We start from the raw sequence: 19,034 nt of genomic DNA, 5'->3' as shown, positions 1-19,034 counted from the left end.
TACCAGGCGGAAGGAAACATTCCTATTGGTGTTTTGAAAGCTGTTCGGTATGCCCACAGTGCGTTATCAAGCTTTTGCACCCAATCTTTTCGATTTGTGTTCACTGTTTTCTCCAATATCTGCTTAATCTCTCAGTTGGAAATTTCTGCTTGCCCATATGTCTGGGAGTGGTAGCCAAGTGCCATTTTTGCCTAACATTGTATTTGGCTAAAAGAGAGTTGAAAAGTTTATTACAGAAGTGCGTTCCTTTATCACTTACGATTGTTCTAGGAGTGTCAAATCAAGTGAAGATATTTTTCTACAGAAACTTCAAAACTACCTTTGCATCATTTGTTGGAGTAGCAATAACTTCAACCCATTTGGACACATAGTCCACCGCAAGAAAAATGTATGCTTGACTGAAAGATGGTGGAAAGGGACTCATGAAGTATATGCCCCACACATCAAATAATTCCACTTCAAGCACATTAGTCATGGGCAACTCATGATATCTCGAGATATTTTCGATACGCTGACAACGGTCACATGTTTTCACAAAAAGCATAACAATCTTTGAAGAGAGTTGGCCAATAGAATCCCGATTGTAATACCTTGGATGCAGTTTGGGTAGGACAGAAATGACCTCCATAAGGTGAGGAATGATAGTGCTCCATAATTGACTATGTTTCTTCCATAGGAATACAACTTTTGATCGTCCTATTTGCACATCTCTTGAAGAGTAGTGGATCATCCCACAAATATGACTTGACGTCATGGAAAAATTTCTTCTTTTGATGGGTGGTAAAGTCAAGTGACATTTCTCCCAGTTAAGAACTAAATTCTTTTCTTCACAACATTGCAAAACTAGAGACAAATTGTGAAGGCAATTATCAAAAGAAGTACCAAATACAGAAAAAGCATCCATAAATACCTCTGTGATGTCCTCTATCATATTTGTAAAGATTGCCATCATGCATCTCTGGAATGTTGTTGAAGCATTACATAACCCAAAAGGTGTTCATCTATATATAGAAGTTCCATATGGGCAAGTGAATGTTGTCTTTTATTGGTCTTCTAGTGCAGTTACAATCTAGTTATAGCCTGAGTAACCATCGAGAAAACAGTAGTGGGAGTATCCAGCTAATTTGTCCAACATTTGGTTAATGAACAAAGTGGAAAGTGATCCTTTATGGTTGCATTGTTCAGCTTTCTATAATCAATACACACTCTTTAGCCAGTTACTGTCCTTGTTGGGATTAGCTCATTGTTGTCATTCTTAATTACTGTCATCCCGCCTTTTTTCAGTACCACTTGTACAGGATTGACCTATTCACTGTCTGAGATAGTAAATATGATTTCGACCTTTAGTAGCTTCAGTATCTCTGCTCACACCACTTCTTTCATTGCTGGATTTAATCTCCTTTGGTGCTCAATTGATGGTTTATAGGATTCCTACCTGAGAATTTTGTGCATGTAGATTGTCGGACTTATTCCCTTTATGTCAAATATAAACCATCTTAAAGCTACCTTGTGTTCTCTTAGCACATTTAATAATCTGTCTTCTTCGTCCTTGGTGAGTGAGGAAGAAATTATCACTGGATATGCAGAATTTTCCTCCAAGAATACATACCGAAGGCGATCAGGTAGCTGCTTCAATTCGATCTTAGTGCTCTCATTGCCTTTATTCTCATCCGGTTCCATTGTCTGTTGGATATCTTCATTCTTTGATGGGATATCTTCATTTGGCAAGGATTTAAGAGCTAATATCAAATCAACTAGGTCCTTGTTGCCCATATACTCTCCTGAGGAAGTAACATCATCCCGTGTTGCACTCATCATCATACAATGCTCTAGGTGATCATCAATGAATACATTTTCTTCTTTTACTACAGCATCAATGAAGTCAATTTTGTGGCATGTATTTATATCATCTGGAAATTGCATTGCCTGGTAGATATTGAACCTCATCTCTTCTTCATTTACTCTCAAGGTCAAATGACCTCCTTGGACATCGATTAAAGCTCTCCCTATTGCTAGGAAAGGTCTGCCTAGGATTAGTGGAATTTCCTGATCATCTTCCATGTCCAACACTATAAAATCTGCTGGGAAAATAAATTTATCAACTTTTACCAACATATCTTCAATAATTTCTCATGGGTAAGTGAGGGATTGATCAGCTAACTGCAAAGTCACCATTATTTGTTTAACTTCCCCGAGACCCAACTTCTTGAATACTGAGAGTGGCATCAGATTTATGCTGGCTCCAAGGTCACAAAGAGCTTTGTCAAAAGAGGAGTCTCCAGTAGTGTAGGGAATTGTGAAGCTACCTAGATCCTTCCTTTTCTGAGGGGGGTTCTTTTGAAGAATTGCACTGCATTCTTTTGTCCACTTCATTGTTTGGTATTCTTCCAATTTCCTCTTCTTTGACATCACATCTTTCATGAACTTTGCATAGTTTGGCATTTGTTCTAGAGCATCAGCGAATGGGATGTTAATACGAATCTTCTTGAAGATATCCAAGAATTTGGCAAACTGCTCATCCAATTTCTTCTTCTGAAATCTTTGTGAAAATGGAAGTGTGGGCTTGATGATTGGTGGGTTATCAAGAAAGGATATAGAGTAAGGCTTGTAATCCTTTCATGCTTCCTTGATCTGATTTTCCTGTGTTGCATTTGGTTGTTCTTCCTCCTTGTCAAAGGTGGTAGTAGTCTCTTCTGTAGGCATATTTTCTCCGACTTCCTTTCCACTTCTTAATGTGATGGCCTTGCAATGTTCCTTCGGATTGATTTCTGTGTCCCTGCTGCTGGGATTTCACTGATGTAACCAACTGTTCGATTTGAACCTAAAGGTTTTTATTGTAGCTCCCGTGTTGGACACATGTGTTTCGATATTATCCAACCTCGACTCATCTTTGTTAAACCGTGATCTTGTCTTAGAGATGAAAGTTCCAAGAATGTCTTCTAATGATGGTTTCCCTTCAGAATGCTGATTGTTGAACCCCGTTGGAGGTTGAAGTGTGTTTCTATTGTTGCCATATAAAAGATTTTCATGGTTTCTCAACCCTGGATGATAGTGATTGGAAGAATAGTTGCCCCTCTGATTGAAATTTCCGCTGTTGATATATTGAACCTGTTCGTTCACCATTTTTGTCTCCGGATAAACTGAGAAAGTGGCCATAACTGAATTTGCCCTTTGGTCATTTCCTTGCGTAGTGAGTGTAGTTATCTGATTGGTAAGTGATAACACTTGAGATGCCAATGCTATGATGGGATCCACTTCATACATACCTGCTACCTTCTTCATGATTGATCTCTCACTTTGCCATTGATAGCAGTTTGTAGCTAAGTCATCCAGCAAAGCATATGCTGCTTCTGCTGTTTTAGCCATTAGAGTTCCTCATGCAGTTGCATCCACAATAGTTTTGGTCTGCCCATTTAGCCCATTGTAAAAAATCTCAATATGCATCCAATTCTGATAACCATGCCGAGGACAGCATTTGAGCAAGCCTTTAAACCTTTTCCAATCTTCATAGAACGGTTTAAAATCAAATTACCTAAATTGAAAGCATATGTTGCTTCTGCTGTTTTAGCCATTAGAGTTCCTCATGCAGTTGCATCCACAATAGTTTTGGTCTGCCCATTTAGCCCATTGTAAAAAATCTCAATCTGCATCCAATTCTGATAACCATGCTGAGGACAGCATTTGAGCAAGCCTTTAAACCTTTTCCAATCTTCATAGAACGGTTTAAAATCAAATTACCTAAATTGACCAATTTCACTTCTAAGTTGAGCCGACTTGGAAGGAGGAAAATACTTGGTGAGGAATTTCTGAGCTAGGTCATCCCAAGTAGTGATGGAACCATATGGTAGTTATTGGAACCACAATTTAGCCTTATCTCTCAGGGAGAAATAAAATAAACGTAGCCTAATCACATCTTCCGTAACTCCGTTCATTTTTATCGTATCACATATCTCCAAAAATGAGCCCAGATGAGCATTTGGATCTTTTGTAGAACTTCCCACAAACTGGTTCTATTGAACCATATGTATGAGCCCTGGCTTCAGTTCAAAATTGTTTGCTGCAATGGCGGGGTGTGCAATACCAGAGTAGTTATCATTGATGATCGGTTTGACGTAGTCCCGAATAGGCCGTGGTTGATTGTTTTCTTGAGCTACTCTTGCATCCTGCTCTGTGATTATTCCACGTTTGTACCCATGTAAACCCCTTAGATGAAGAAATGTACATTCTGGTTTAGGATCAATAGGCAATAGATCAGGATTTCTCGCCCTTCACACAAACAACTGAAAATGAAAACAAGGGGATTGTTAGAAGTAGAAATAAAATTAACAAAATAACAACAAAATCCAAATTAAAGTAAAGTTATTCGGTAATAATATCAATAGAAATCAATCAAAACAATCTCCGAAAATGGTGCCAAAAACTTGCCACACGTTTTATGCAACGTAGTTTAACCGCAAGTGTAAGGTTTCAAGTTTTGTAATATAGTGATAGAATTGAATTGTCCAACCCATAGGGATTGTTGTTTGATTCCTATCGAATGCTATAAATAATTATTTTAACTTCTACTTTATTCAGAAAATCAATTTTTGGCTTGATGTGTTCATGCTAAATTAATATGTTGTAAATTAAAACAACTCAAGATAAAATATACAAAAATAATCGATGCAAGGACGTCTAGGGAATGATTTCACCTCCCTATCAACAATGTCTTTCAATCCCAGTGGTGATTTCTCTAAATTATTCTCAATTTATAGGCAAGAATCAAAAATTAATCCCATTCCCTCTCTCGAGTGCCGACTATAATTTATTTCTATACTCTAATCCCAATATCTCTATTTCGGATTAAATCAATAAAAATTATTAAGCCCTTGGTTCTTAATTTGAATTAAACCTCAAAGAATTTGTGTTTTTTCTCGAAATCCACGAAATCTAAGTTATGTTATTCGTAGATCAAGATTAAATCTCCCTCTCTCGAGTGCTGAATTTCAATACATCAATTCATTCAACCATTGATCAGGTGATTGAAAGCAATAAGCATGAATAACAGAAATAAATGCCGAAAAATTAAAGAAATACCATATCAACATTCAAACATTATATCAAGTTAGGTTACGTCAACCCTAGATCTAAGATTTTAGTTCATGATTGATGCAAATGATATTCTAAAATACAGATAAACAAGCATGGAGAAGAAGAGATTAGGAAAAACTCAGTTGATGCTTTGAATCTTCATCCAATGATTGTAGATCTTCTTCCTTGAATTGCTTGATCTCGTGTTTTTGCCTTGAGTTCTTTTTGCAATGCTAGAGAAATCCCCTTTCTTGGTCTTTTTTCGTGGTATTTATCTTTTCCAAAAGTTACAAGATGAGAAGGATTGGATCTAGGCCAAGAAAAATGCACTTTTCTATTTTTTGTGTCGAGCGTTGTAGCACCCAGAATTGGCAGTAAACCGTCACGGCGCCAGACTTGTTGAAATTTTTTAGGTGTTGGGTGTTGTGGCGTCCAACTTTCTGTTGATTTTTTTCCTTTTCTTGGGTGGCCAATTTCGGCGTCACGACGTCCATGAAGCTACACCTTCTTGCTTTGTTCACTTTCCACACTTCGTTGCCATGCTCTTTTCCTTCGATTCTCTACAATTCATACTCGAATTTTATGATCTTCATCACGGCTCTATCACAACTCCAAAACGTGGCGTTTTCTTATAAGTTGTTTAAGTTGCAAAATAACATGAAAATCCGCATCAAAACATTCAAATGTGCTCAACGACAACCCAAAAACTAAGATTTAAAGGTAATAAATTGATGAGTGTATTGCACTCATCATTCAGTGAATGAAAAATTTTGAAAATAATTAATACTTTCTTGTTTATACATATTTATCAAAAATCGAGTTTACATGACTTAATAGTTTACAAAATAACATCATATAATAATAATAATAATAATAATAATAATAATAATAATAATAATAATAATAATAATAATAATGTGAAACATCTCGTAATACTGAAAAATATCATCTTGTAGTTTTGATAAAATCATCAAGGTAAATTCGAATACTTTCATTTTCATTGTGCCCTTGACACACTTACTATGCATCGGATCGATCCCTGCATAATATCAATATCAATAATTAATAATCAACAAGACACAGTCGAGTGAACCATCCTGTGACTACTAGATTTGCATCCCCTAACCGCCCCTGTGATCTCCCAAGAAATATCCCACCCAAGTTGCCAATAATGACAATATCACAAAGGTAAAGTTATGTGGTCAATCCTCCAGCAATCACCAAAGGTACATATCCTCTCTTCCTTTGTGATCACCAAGGAGTCTCACTTGTGACCAACAAATATCATATAAGTATGCCTCGAATGCCTCAACACTCCAGTGGTGATCAATAAAACATATGTTTCAAATTCTCATTTACAAGTAATCGACATTTGTTCCTTTATAACTCCGCATATATCATAGTGAGAGAATATTTTATAATAATCACGTAGTTAAAATTCACATAATCCAATCCGACGTAACATAATAGAATAATCAATTGTCAATATCTGAATATATACTGAATGGGAACTATTTAGGTTGCTAAGCTATCATGATGTCCATTCCGTCTCCTGTGATAATAATAGAATTATTCAGGTCCCATTGTTGCACACATAGCCATCTGCATATGTATTAATTTTCCATTCGATGTGATATTTAATGCTGTGAATACATATTGATTTCAGCCCCTTTTACCACTTATTCATTTCTGCCCAAGTATTTCAACATATATACCAATGAATTATTGAATAAAATCCACTTTCTATTTGTTTCATTTTCGTTATCTTGCAATTTCACTTTATCTGAAAATCCTTTATTAAATTTCAATTTTGATTTCACTTCCCAGCAATTCCCACACCCATACTGCCTATCACCTTTCCTATTCTACTTTTCTATCTCTTTTGGCCTACTTTATGGTACAACTGATTAAATAAAATTGAAGTAAAATTAATTGTTCCTCTTACCAATTGGGGCTGAAGAAATTAGGACTACACTCTTGAAAAACGTAGTATTCTCCCTCCAATTATTGAATTTTTCCGCTGCTTCTTCTCCTCACTGGTATTGAATTAAAGGCAGTAGCTTGATTCTCTATCTCGCTCAAGGGCGGATCCAGACGACTTAGGTTAGGGGGTCACAAATAAAATTGATAGTGTATCTTCTAATAAAAAAAAGCTAAAAAATAAAAACAAAAACAAAAAACGAAAAACATAAAAGCCATACAAAATTTTTCCCCAAAATCTAGAGGGTCAATTGACCCTATAATCCCCCCCCCCACCCCACCTACCTTTTTCCTCATGTATATCAAGAACCAGAAAGGACAAAATATTTGTTTTTAATCCCAACCGCGTACTCTGGTTTTCCATATTCTACGTATTTTTTTAATTAATTAATTTGTTTTTGCAAAGAATAACATTTTGACTAGATTTTGAGGTTTGACTTAATTAAGGTATGACAATTTTGATTTTGAGACGTAGATTTGGGAGGCAGTCCAGGTACTTGAAGTACTAGTGGACTTCATATTTATCTAGAAAAATATTGCCCATCACGAGCATCAAAACGCTACCAATAGTTGTCCTGGTCGACGTTAGAAGCAAATTATTTCTCTATGGAATCTTTCAGGGCAGAGTTAACATCGATTACATTCCTTCTTTGTGACAATATGTATTAAAATCGAATTATGTAACATAAAGAGTTTTTATTTGATTTATACTAAATTAATCTAAGAAAGCTATAAAAGTTTGATCTTTTTATCAAATTATGGGTGATTGTATTGTATTTAGATACCACCTATTGTTATATATTTCAATTCTTGATTTGTAATCTAATCATATTGATGTGTTTTTGACAATCGATAAAACTTATATATTTAACTTTCTTTTCAAAAAAAATTAAATCTATCATAGTCACAACTATTCCTAACTTGAATTTGAATTAAATTGCATTAAATTTTAGATTATTTATATTATTGCACTAGTGATAAATGTTATTCTTAATATCTATTGCACATATGTTAATTTTACCGCGTTTTAAACTTATTGAGAGTCTCTCAAAACTACAACAAGAACTAATTATTTAATTGATGGCCAAACAATTAAGCATTTGTTTAATCTCCATTATTTTTAAAATATATTTTTCTATTTCTTCTTTTGAACCTTATATTCTTCAATAAAATAATATTACATGCAAACACAAATTTTTTTTTATTTTTTAACAACACATTATCTATCACTCTACTATTCCAAAATACATTCTTAACCAGAATGAGGCTCAAACAAGCGCTAAATAATGCAATCAATATGTGAATTTAATCAAGAAACGGAAGAAATACTGAAATACTAATCTTGAAATGGTCCATCTTTATCCACTTCAAAAATGGATCTAGCTTACCATGATTTTATATAAATTAGAAGAAGATTAATGCAAAATCATTACCCGAATCGTGAAAGATTACAAAAGATGTCGACATTCATGTCCAATGTTAAATTTTTCAAAATGTTGATGTAATTGGCCTTCAATTATTGCTATGGTTTGATCTCCTCTCTTAAAAGTGATCAATTTGATGATATTATTGTGTATAAAGAGACGAGAAATCCCCCAATGTTTTGGTCAAGTTCTGTATTTATAAGTTTCAAAAATCAAGCAGAATACATGAAGAAATTGTAATTTAATTAAAATTCTGCTTCAATTCGAAATTGCAGTGGAGGCCAGTGGAAATTGCACAGCACGTGCGTGCCGATATTCAAGCCAGGGCTGTGCAGCTCCTTGATTGGGTCTCGATTAAGTTACTCACAAGCCGGCGCGGGGACGCTGGCTTCATTCTGCCTCACGTGCCTGCACTTTTGTGCACATGGTTTCCTTTTTCCGCCAAGTTCAATTTTAGTCCCCAGATTTTGAATCCCTTTTTGATTCCTTTTTAATTCTTGCACTTCCATTTTCATCCATTCGACTCCAAGCATTCTTCCATCCTCGATATTAAGTCCGAATCAACTCGTGAAAATATGCAATTTAGTCCTGAAATTTATATTTCTTCCTTTTCCGCCGATTTTTTGTTCATTTTGTCCAATTCTATCCAATTGCCTTGAGTTTTACATTACAAACAAAACTACCGCCTAATTAAGTCATAAGTATCAAATTTGATTTACATTTGGTCTTATTTAACGGCCCCAGTCACATCCCCTGCATAAGGCAAAAATATCTGGAAAAAAAAAAAAAAAAGAATTTCTGATATCAAACAGTAATAGATTAACCAAATAGAAGACATCCATATTCCATTTTCTGACAGCTATCCTACACAACAATGGACATAAATTACCTGATAGATAAAAATTGAGAAAAATGATATAATGAATCTAGACGATTAATTATCAACTTGAAGAAGAGACGAGATTTGGAAGGAGGCCTGAATCACTATTAAAAATTTGAAAAATGGATAACTCTGCATCCTTTATTTCAAAGATTCAAAGGAAATAACTGCGAGTCGTGTGAATTTTGGTTATCTTTTCTCCCGAGACGGAATCTGGTGCATTGAATGTTAGAATCACTTGGTCGGACCCACACTAAGCCCACTGAAGGTTTCTCAAGCAAAAATGATCCCTAAAAATAGCTTTGCCAAACAAGTAGTTAGTGGTATGCAGATCCAGTTTCAATAATCAGCAGAATATGTGCCAGCAAGAAAGAAACCATACAAGAGATCAACTAGAATTCCTAGTCTCTTGTACTTCTGTAAGTGCATATTTTTGATATATACACATACAACATGCAGGATTGTTAGTTTTTGGTTAAAAGAGGAAATCATTGGTCAAAAGCGAGGGGCAATCACCCTTTGGAGACTCCTAATCTCCCTCTAGCCTCATTCTTTCTATCTGAGCCTTTGACCCTAACCCTAATTTCTTTTGTCAAGCTTCGTATTTTTATTGTACGAAATTTCCTCTTTTACCCTCATTTTAATACCTTTTTACCATTTGTGACTTCATGTGGTTTGATAATTTGAGGGCGCTGTTGTAATTCTGGTATAATTATTGGTATTTGATATAGTTCTGGAACCCTCAAGTCTCCTGCACCATTCCGCTTTCTCTCGGCTTACACTCCACAATAGATTTTACATTTATTGAGTTAAAGTTTATAGATTAGTTTAGAAAAATTTAAATGCACATTGCATAATTTAATTTAAGGGCCAAATTTAAAGTTTGTCTCAGGTCTTGAAAACTCAAAGTTCGACATTAATTAAATTTTGCCCACATTGGATGATACTCTTTGTTCCGTCCCAGATGGGCAGTTGACACATTTTTGAAACAAGAGATGGTCAAATTTCATTATAAAACCTTCCACAGGCCATTAAGGAGATGTATTCAATTGAGACTTTTAATAACTTTTTGAGATTTAAAAATTTTAGGGGTATTCAATTGAGACTTTTTGATCACGCTGTTTTCAATTGAAATTTTTATAAAATCTCTAAAAATTATAGTATATTCAATTAAAACTTTTTAGAAGTCTCTATAAATTTTGGGGTATTTAAATTTTAATGACTTTTAGAGACTTTTATAAAAGTCTCTGGAGTACTAACATTTAAGCAGAAAGTAATTATATAATATCTTAAAATTTGTTTCTCATTAATCATGAGATTTTGGGAGACTTTAAAAAAAAAAGATTTTTTTTTAATCTTTCTATCCTTTAACCTTCTATGGATATGTATGATTAAAATTTATTTTTTTCTATTGATTATATTTCATTTATCATTCATTCTCTCTCTTATTATTTATTTCTATTTTCTATGAAAAAATTAAATTAAATTCTTGTAACTTTTTTTTCTTTTTGCATTCATTTTTTTTTTTGTATATATATACATTTTTTCAAATTTTTTTTTATTATATGGGAAAAAGAAGGGGAAGAAAAAGGGGAATTGTGGGAACTAACACCTCGTATGTGAGAATTTCATACCAGATCCGGGTGAATTCTATTTCAAATGAAAGTCTTCAAAAGTCTTTTGAATTTCACAAAAGTCCAAAACTTTTAAAATGAAAATCAATAGAAGTCTACAAAAAGACTTCCACTAATTCCATACAAATCTATGAAAGATTCACGAAATCCATAAAAGTCATCACTTTACAAAAGTCTCAATTGAATATACTTATAACGTTCATTGGTCCAAACAATTTGGGCCAAGAGAAAATTCGTTGAGATGACCCAGACAAATATTGTCCTAAAATATCACGGGAGTAAGCAACCAACATGCTCACAAGCACGGTCATGAAAGAAGTAAAAAAGATGCCAATGTGTAATTGTACTATTTTCCTAATTTGTGGGGGCAAATGAAAGGAAGGGATAGTGACTATGTGCATGAAATCACTATTATATATAAACTGGATAAAGATGGTCGATTGGTAAAAAGTGTGAAATTTATGTTGGATGTCGACAATTTGAATTACATTCTACACTAATATTCAAAAGTCTATGATTGACCTTGGTGCTTCTTTGATAAAAATAAATTTTATATTATTATTTTATTCATTTTTCGAATTTTTTTATTTGGTCGAACTAACCAATAAAATATCAAACTTGCTATATTTACACTCTTCCTTACACCTAACTTTACACTCTTTCACATGGCAAATCCACACTCTTGATTTGGAAATCACATCATTGCACATATTTCCTTTACATAGGAGAGAATGTCAACCAAATTGTCATGCAAGATGTAGTATAGCATTATTTGTAAAATATAGTAGTTGAGGAGTTACTTGATGATTTATTGAAATCATAAAAATCACAATTATCTTTTATTTAATTCTAACTTATTAGTATGTAAGTCATAATTTTTGTGCTATATATACAGCTTCTACTCTTTGGAAACCAAACACCATTTTTATCTTCAGTCATTTTGATATACTCTATTCTAGTTTTTATTTTACTTTACTGAAATATAATTTTCAAGAAAACCTTGATAGTTCTGTAAATCATAATATACTTAATGAATGAGAGACCTAAAAAATTTAATCATAATGTACGTACATCATGTTTTAAATCAAATTTAACATCATATGAGTAGGCAAATTTTTTGGACATTGATTTTAACAATACATTTTCCAATTAATGACTCGATTTCCTACACATGCATTGGCATGCCTTGCCTCTTGTAACGCTACTGGACTCGGAACGTGACATGCGCTAATGATAGATACCAACTGAAAGTCAAATCCACCATTAAGGTTATTACAAGTACAATATATCACTTTTTATACATCATTTTTCTAATAGAATTTTGACATTAACTCCTCCGTAAATAGGACTAACCAACTTGTGATTAATTACACACAAATCCCAAACAATAACACAACACAATAGCGATAAGCCGAAATCTCAACTTTTACCAAGAAATAACATGAAATATACATGTAGATACAAAATACATAGTTAGCCCCCTAGCCATTTACAAGTGATGCAAAATCACATCTAGACATGAATATGAGTTCCAAAATATTGACTACATGCTCTATTAAGTGAGTCATACTAACAAACTCTGTCGTGTGGCTTTAACTCCAAAATCAAAGGCTCAACTCCAAAATGTGCCCAAAAACTCAACTGCTGTCTAATAAGAAAAATATGGAAAAATATATGAGTTGATAGCTCAATGAGTGGAGAAAATCGAAAATAAATATACTTTTTCCATTTTACATTTTTATCGAAAATCGAATTCATATCATTAAATAATTCACAAGATAACATCATATAATTATAGTCAAAACGTGAGACGTCCAAATAATGTCATAAAATATTATCTCAAATCACGATATAAACATAAGATGGTAATCATACTATAATATCATCATATCAAATGCACTGGAAAAATCCACCAAAAATGTACCTTCTGACTAAAATTTGTAATCCACCCATTGGGATAAGAACTTTTGCCACGGGTCTTTAGCCCCCTTCGTGAACGAAAACCGATCTTAAAACCTCTGATAATCAATTCTAGAACATGGTCAAAGACCCTCTATGAACTATACGTAAATGATAAAGACTAATGTCAGGTCAAGACCCCTTCGTGTAGGATAGAACACGGTCAAGACCCCTCCGTGAACTAGAAAAAGTATATAATCATAGGTACTTTTCTGACCAATCTCAATATTGCATGTCTCATGTGCCAAACAAATCTCAATATCACATGTTTTACATATCAAGTCACAAATATACCATAAATAATCTTTGAGATTCCACATGTATCATAATAAAAGAGATTTTCGTAATAATCATATAATCGTACATAATTGCACATGCTTTGATAATATACTTAATTTATAAATACTTTAAAAATATTTATATTTTTCCACTCACAAAACTATATACGCAAAAATCAATTCGGTTGGTAAGCTGTCCCGATATCCTTATCGTCGCCTGAAATTTGGTATAATTTTTAAATTAACAATTAACTATTTTGAGTAATCTTAGTAATTAAATAGGCGATACCCAAATTTAATCATTTCACGTTTAGGTGATTTCTAAAGTCTCCTTAATCATTAAAACTATTTTTTCATTCATTTAACTTAATTTCATAGCTTATTATACTTAACCCTTTCAATAAAATTGAATTAAACTAATGTATTACAGGCCTGCTGTCAAAAAAGCTATCAACTGACAGCGGACAATAAGCATATTAAAAAATTTAAGAAGTTCAAATTGGGTTATCAATGCTATATGGACTATTATAAAAGTTCCGTTATAACGGATCTTCTACTATCATGACAATCTATTTTAATTTTTGCCATCTCTTTTACTGCTTTTGACTACTATAATCGGAAAAATTGGCACACTTTGATAGTCCCAGACTCCAGCATAAAGAGTATAACCACTTAGAATTTGAAAATTCTAAGAATTTGGCTCCTTTTTGGAATCCATTAAGATTAGTTTTTGGAGAAAAAAATAGTTTGTAATATATATATATATATATATATATATATATATATATATATATATATTTTGGAGGATGTATGATTAAAAAATAAGAAAATGTTTTGTGTTTACATATAATATTTTTTATTGGACAATGTATGGTTAAAAATAAGAAAGAGAAAAATATATTTTAGGCCCAAACAAGGGCTCAATGGGCTCATGTCAAACAACCTTGTTGAAAAGTCATGGTACAACACTCTTGCTTGACTTTCCTAGGAGTTTATCAGCTATTGGCAAGTAAAAATTTAATGAACACCTTTCATCAATATCAAGCCAATGCCCTTGTACATAAATAAGGACTGCTAATAGCAATATATCCTCTATCATGACAATTATAGTGTGTTATGAGTATGTACGTATCCTAATGTGGTGACATCATCGTCTCCTATAAAGAGAGACACTGTGGGACCGCTTTTCAAAGAAAATCATTAATGAGATAATATAAAATATAAAAAACGGAAAACAATTATAAAGACTCTACGGAAAAACCTATATACCAACACAAATCTCTAAAATTGTAGGAAAAATAAATTTGAACTTTACCATTGCTGGATTTGAACTAAATTTTCCACCAAATTGTCTTCCCAATGTTAACTATATTTGGCATCCTTTCTTTTTACATTTTTGCTTTTTTTTAGGCAACCTCGCAACACAACAAAGGGCCTGTTTGGCATGATTTCTGAAATGTAAGAACGAGTTTTTGGGACCTAAAAGTTGCTTTTGGACCCGTTTGGAGCTTTCAGAGGAAACAAATCCAAAGTCACTTCATTTAAGACCAATTCTGGATTAGGAAGTGCTTTTAAAAGTTAGTTTTCAAACAAAAATTAAGGTAGCTTCCTTTAAGAACGCTTTTATAGGAAACAAAAATAAAAGCAAAAGTCATGCGAAACAAATTAAAAATTCATCTACCCGACTACCATTTTAGGTCATTTTTTCCATTTTTTGTGTAAATTCAACAGTACAAAATTTAATTAATTAAATCTCTATTATCACAGTGAAATTAAAATAAGGAGCACAATCCAAGTAATTGCACCTAATTAACGAACTCTTAGACTCACGTAGTGAAAGATGCAAGTTGGCATTTTTCAGGCACGTTTGAGCTATCCTGCGTCGTTATTATTTTCTAATTCTTATGGCGCGCAAGGGAACCTAATAAATGTAATGATACAAAATTAGAAACAATGAACGTAATGTACAAATTGGGAATTTTGCACAAACGTCCATAACTTTTGCCTTCAGTGTGCAAATTGTATCTAAAGTTTGTTTCATGGCAAAGTCATCCCTAATTGGCCCCTTTATAATGAAAAAGACCAATACACCAACAGTTTTAATCAGGGAAACTTGCATTTAGGTCCCCAATTTTTATTTTTAATTTAGAATATTAAATATCGTTATAATCTTGCCAATTATATTATTCAGAAGGAAGAATAATTTGTGGTGTCATGCTTTAAGTGAATATAATTACTTTAGGATGTGAAAAACTTGAATAAAACTAAGATAAATAAATAACAAAACTATGTATATAATATTTTAACATTCAAACAACCTTATTAAATTTTTATTTAGAGTAAAAAATACTTACACAAAATTAAATAATAATTATGTATTCTTTATTTTCTTTATCGAATAATAATAAAACAATAAATAAAATATGAAAAACAAAGTTCTCGTTTTGATATTTATAGTTAATAAACGAATAACTCAAGTAGATAAAAATAGTTGAGGATCAAATTTATGACAAAGGCTGCTGCTTTTATTTTTTTTCATTTTCCCCCCCTATATAATCATAAAATAAAGACAAATTGTTTACGATGTCCACATTTGAATTTCTAAACGGCCGAAATTCGAAGAAATTTGAAGGGAAAGGGAAATTTGAAGAAAAAATATAGCCAAGGTTTGAAATAAACTGACAAAATGTTAATCAATTCTAAAAAATAATATACTTCTTGAAATTTGTTAGCTATTTTGTGTTTCTTGTGCTTAGTCTTATAGCCAAGGTTTGAAGTAAACTGACAAACAACTGTAATAAATAATATACTTCCTGCAATATATCTTATGAATTGCTGCGTTTGGGTAGAAATTGGGACAGTCATATTCTCTAAAGTTAGAAATAGAAATATAGAAAAAAAAAGCAAAGAATATAAATTGAGATGACCATTTGAGAAAAGAAAGCAAAGGATATAAATTAGGGTAACCATTTTAGAAAAGAAAGCAAAGAATAAAAATGGGAATAATCATTTGAGAAAATGAAGCAAAGAATATAAATTGCAGAGTCATATTCTCCAAAGTTAGAGAGAAAAAGAGAAAAGAAGGCAAAGAATATAAATTGAGATAACCAAAAGAAAACAGAGAATAAAAAATGGGACTACTATTTACTCCAAAGTTAGAGAGGCAAAAGAGAAAAAGAAAGCAAAGAATAAATTGAGATGGCCATTTGAGAAAAGAAAGCAAAGAGGACAAATTTGGATAACCAATTTAGAAAAGAAAGCAAAGAATAGGAATTGGAATAACCATTTGAGAAAAGAAAGCAAAGAATAGAAATTGGAATAACCATTTGAGAAAAGAAAGCAAAGAATAGAAATTGGGATAAATAGTCAAACAACTACAAACTGTATTCTGTATATGTCTTTTCTTTCTCTCCGAAATCAATCAATCAATCACACACAATACAATTCCAAAGCAAGACAATGGACGCGGTAATCAGTGCCACCGTTCAAGTGACAGTGGAGAAGTTGCTTGCATCCGCCACTTCAGAGTTGAGTCTGGTGTGGAGTTTCAAGAAAGACTTGAGAAAGTTAGGCAGATCTTTGAAAATGATGGATCTTGTCTTACAAGATGCTGAGAAACGAGAAGTTACCAATGAGGCTGTCAAACTCTGGCTCAAGAACCTTCGAGATGTTACTTACGATGCTGATCATGTCTTGGATGAGATCAACTATGAAAATATGCGTCATATGGTGAAGATCCAAAACCATACTAAGATAAGGGGGTGCATAAACTTCTTTTCCTTTACTCCTCCTCTGACATTCCGATGGAGAATGGCTCGCAGGATCAAGGACATCAACGTCGACTTGAAAATGATCGAAGATGAAGCTAATACCTATGGCCTCCAGAGAGTTGCTGACTTTGCTGTGTCTTTGCCTCCGGCCACGGAAACTGACAGCAAAACTATCGATCCAATTGTCATTGGGAGACAAAATGATGAATCAAAAATTGTGCAGCAGATAACCAAAACAAATGACGCAGTTATTTCAGTCATTCCCATAGTTGGAATGGGAGGACTAGGCAAAACCACTTTAGCTCGATCGGTCTTCAATCATCCGAGCACACAGAGTCATTTTGATGAAAGGATTTGGGTATGCATCTCAAAAAATTTTGATGCGACGACAATTTTTAAAAGGATTCTGGAATGCTTGGGAGACACTTCTGTTGTAGACAACAGGGAAGCCATAGTGAAAAATCTTGGAAAGAAATTGGAAGGCAAAAAATACTTACTTGTTCTTGACGATATTTGGAATGAAAATAGACAGTTTTGGGATGATTTTAAAAATACTCTGGCTGGTGTTAACCCCAATAAAGGAAATGTCATCATGGTGACTACACGTGATCTAAAGGGGCATCAATTGTGAAAACTTACAGAGATCCATACAGCTTGGAATTATTAAAAGATGATCAATGCTGGTCAATAATCAAAGCTAGGGCCTTTGGAGATGCAGAAGTACCAGAACGATTTGAGAAAGTTGGATATGAGATTGCTTGCAAATGTGGAGGTCTACCATTAGCAGCAAACATGGTCGGCGGAACTTTGCAAGGAAAGGAAGTAGCTGAGTGGATTTCAGTTCTAGAGATCGGGCTTTCAAATCTTGAAGCAAATCAGAACATTGTGTTCCAAGTCTTAAAGTTAAGCTTTGATCGTTTATCTTCTCCATTACTTAAAAAATGTTTTGCCTATTGTTCAATATTTCCTGAGGATTCAGAAATAGAGAGAGAAGATTTAATCCAACTCTGGATGGCGGAAGGATTTCTTCCGGATAATGGAGAAAATAATATGGAGACTTTAGGCAATGAATGTTTTAACATTCTGTTGCAAAATTCCTTCCTGCAAGAGGCCGAAAAGGATAAGTATGGAAATATCACATACTGCAAGATGCATGATCTTGTGCGTGAGCTTGCACGCTCAGTTTCAAATTCAGAAAGCTTTAATGCCGAGGATCACTCTACTGATGTCATCCCTAAAGTTAGATACCTTGAAATGAAATTGCTTAAAAATGAAACACAAGCGATTACAAAAGAGAAAGCAAGTTATCTGCGCACATTTTTCTTGCGAAGGAGCAGCTTACCTGACAAAATTTTGCCATGGTTCAAGCACCTGCACATTCTAAAGTTATATGGTGCAGGTATTAAAGTTCTTCCTTCCGCAATTGGAAAGTTGATACATTTGAGATATCTTGATGCATCTGAAAATTATAAAATGGAAACTTTACCAGATTCGATTTGCAAGCTCTACAATTTACAAACATTAAGGATTTTGAAATGCCGGAACCTTCATCTGCTTCCAGAAAGGCTATCTGACTTGAGTAATTTGAGACATCTCTACTTTTATTCTATTAATAGAGATCTCCAGATGCCGCCTGAAATCAGAAAGTTGTCTGATCTTCAAACATTAATGTATTTTAGAGTTGGTGGCAAGGAAGGCAGACAAATCAAAGAGCTAGGATCTTTGAAGAATCTGTAGGAACCCTAGAACCATTTCAAAGCATCAAAAATCGCAAGACTAAAGATCAAGATTTGTAGATCTGAAAACAGTAAAGAGAAACACAAGCGATTTTTGGTCGAAGCCCTGAGTTTCAGTGATTTGTTAAAATCGCCTAATCCCCGTTGAGCATCCACGAAGGAATAAGATCGAATCCACTAGAACAAAACACACCAGCCAAAAATTACAGCAGTTTTCGAATCACAGAAGGAACACACAGTTCCAGTCACCACGACAATAATCTCCTCTACAATACAAAAGAACTCACACAAGAGTTCGTAGCA

The 19,034-nt window shown here is 33.6% G+C and overlaps 2 protein-coding genes across 2 annotated transcripts; one reads left to right on the top strand and one right to left on the bottom strand.

Annotated features, from left to right (window-relative positions):
• Positions 1-2,130: 2,130 nt before the first annotated feature.
• On the bottom strand, positions 2,131-3,366 carry LOC111398110. Its single transcript, XM_023025066.1, has 3 exons — positions 2,879-3,366; positions 2,623-2,779; positions 2,131-2,562 (listed from the first exon to the last, which is right to left on the bottom strand). Exons 1-3 carry the CDS (start codon positions 3,364-3,366, stop codon positions 2,131-2,133), a joined length of 1,077 nt encoding a protein of 358 aa, XP_022880834.1.
• A 13,318-nt stretch (positions 3,367-16,684) lies between these two features.
• Positions 16,685-18,732, top strand: LOC111398109 (putative disease resistance protein RGA3). The gene is made up of 2 exons (XM_023025065.1): positions 16,685-17,558; positions 17,612-18,732. The coding sequence occupies exons 1-2, from the start codon at positions 16,685-16,687 to the stop codon at positions 18,730-18,732; spliced, it is 1,995 nt and encodes a 664-aa protein (XP_022880833.1).
• Positions 18,733-19,034: the final 302 nt, after the last annotated feature.

The sequence above is a fragment of the Olea europaea genome, chromosome 7 (genome assembly GCF_002742605.1).
Source record: "Olea europaea var. sylvestris chromosome 7, O_europaea_v1, whole genome shotgun sequence".
Taxonomy (NCBI): Eukaryota; Viridiplantae; Streptophyta; class Magnoliopsida; order Lamiales; family Oleaceae; genus Olea; species Olea europaea.
The sequence above is the reverse complement of the archived record's forward strand: the minus strand, read 5'-3'. Positions and strand labels throughout refer to the sequence as shown.

Bases quoted from the DNA above. Each gene is read 5' to 3' on its own strand.
- LOC111398109 (XM_023025065.1), top strand. From the start codon at position 16,685: ATGGACGCGGTAATCAGTGCCACCGTTCAAGTGACAGTGGAGAAGTTG. The intron at 17,559-17,611 runs GTGTTAACCCCA...CGTGATCTAAAG, and splicing joins TTTTAAAAATACTCTGGCTG to GGGCATCAATTGTGAAAACT.
- LOC111398110 (XM_023025066.1), bottom strand. From the start codon at position 3,366: ATGGCTAAAACAGCAGAAGCAGCATATGCTTTGCTGGATGACTTAGCT. The intron at 2,780-2,878 runs GTTGGATAATAT...AAATCCCAGCAG, and splicing joins TTTAACAAAGATGAGTCGAG to CAGGGACACAGAAATCAATC. The intron at 2,563-2,622 runs GCATGAAAGGAT...CCAATCATCAAG, and splicing joins AGGAAAATCAGATCAAGGAA to CCCACACTTCCATTTTCACA.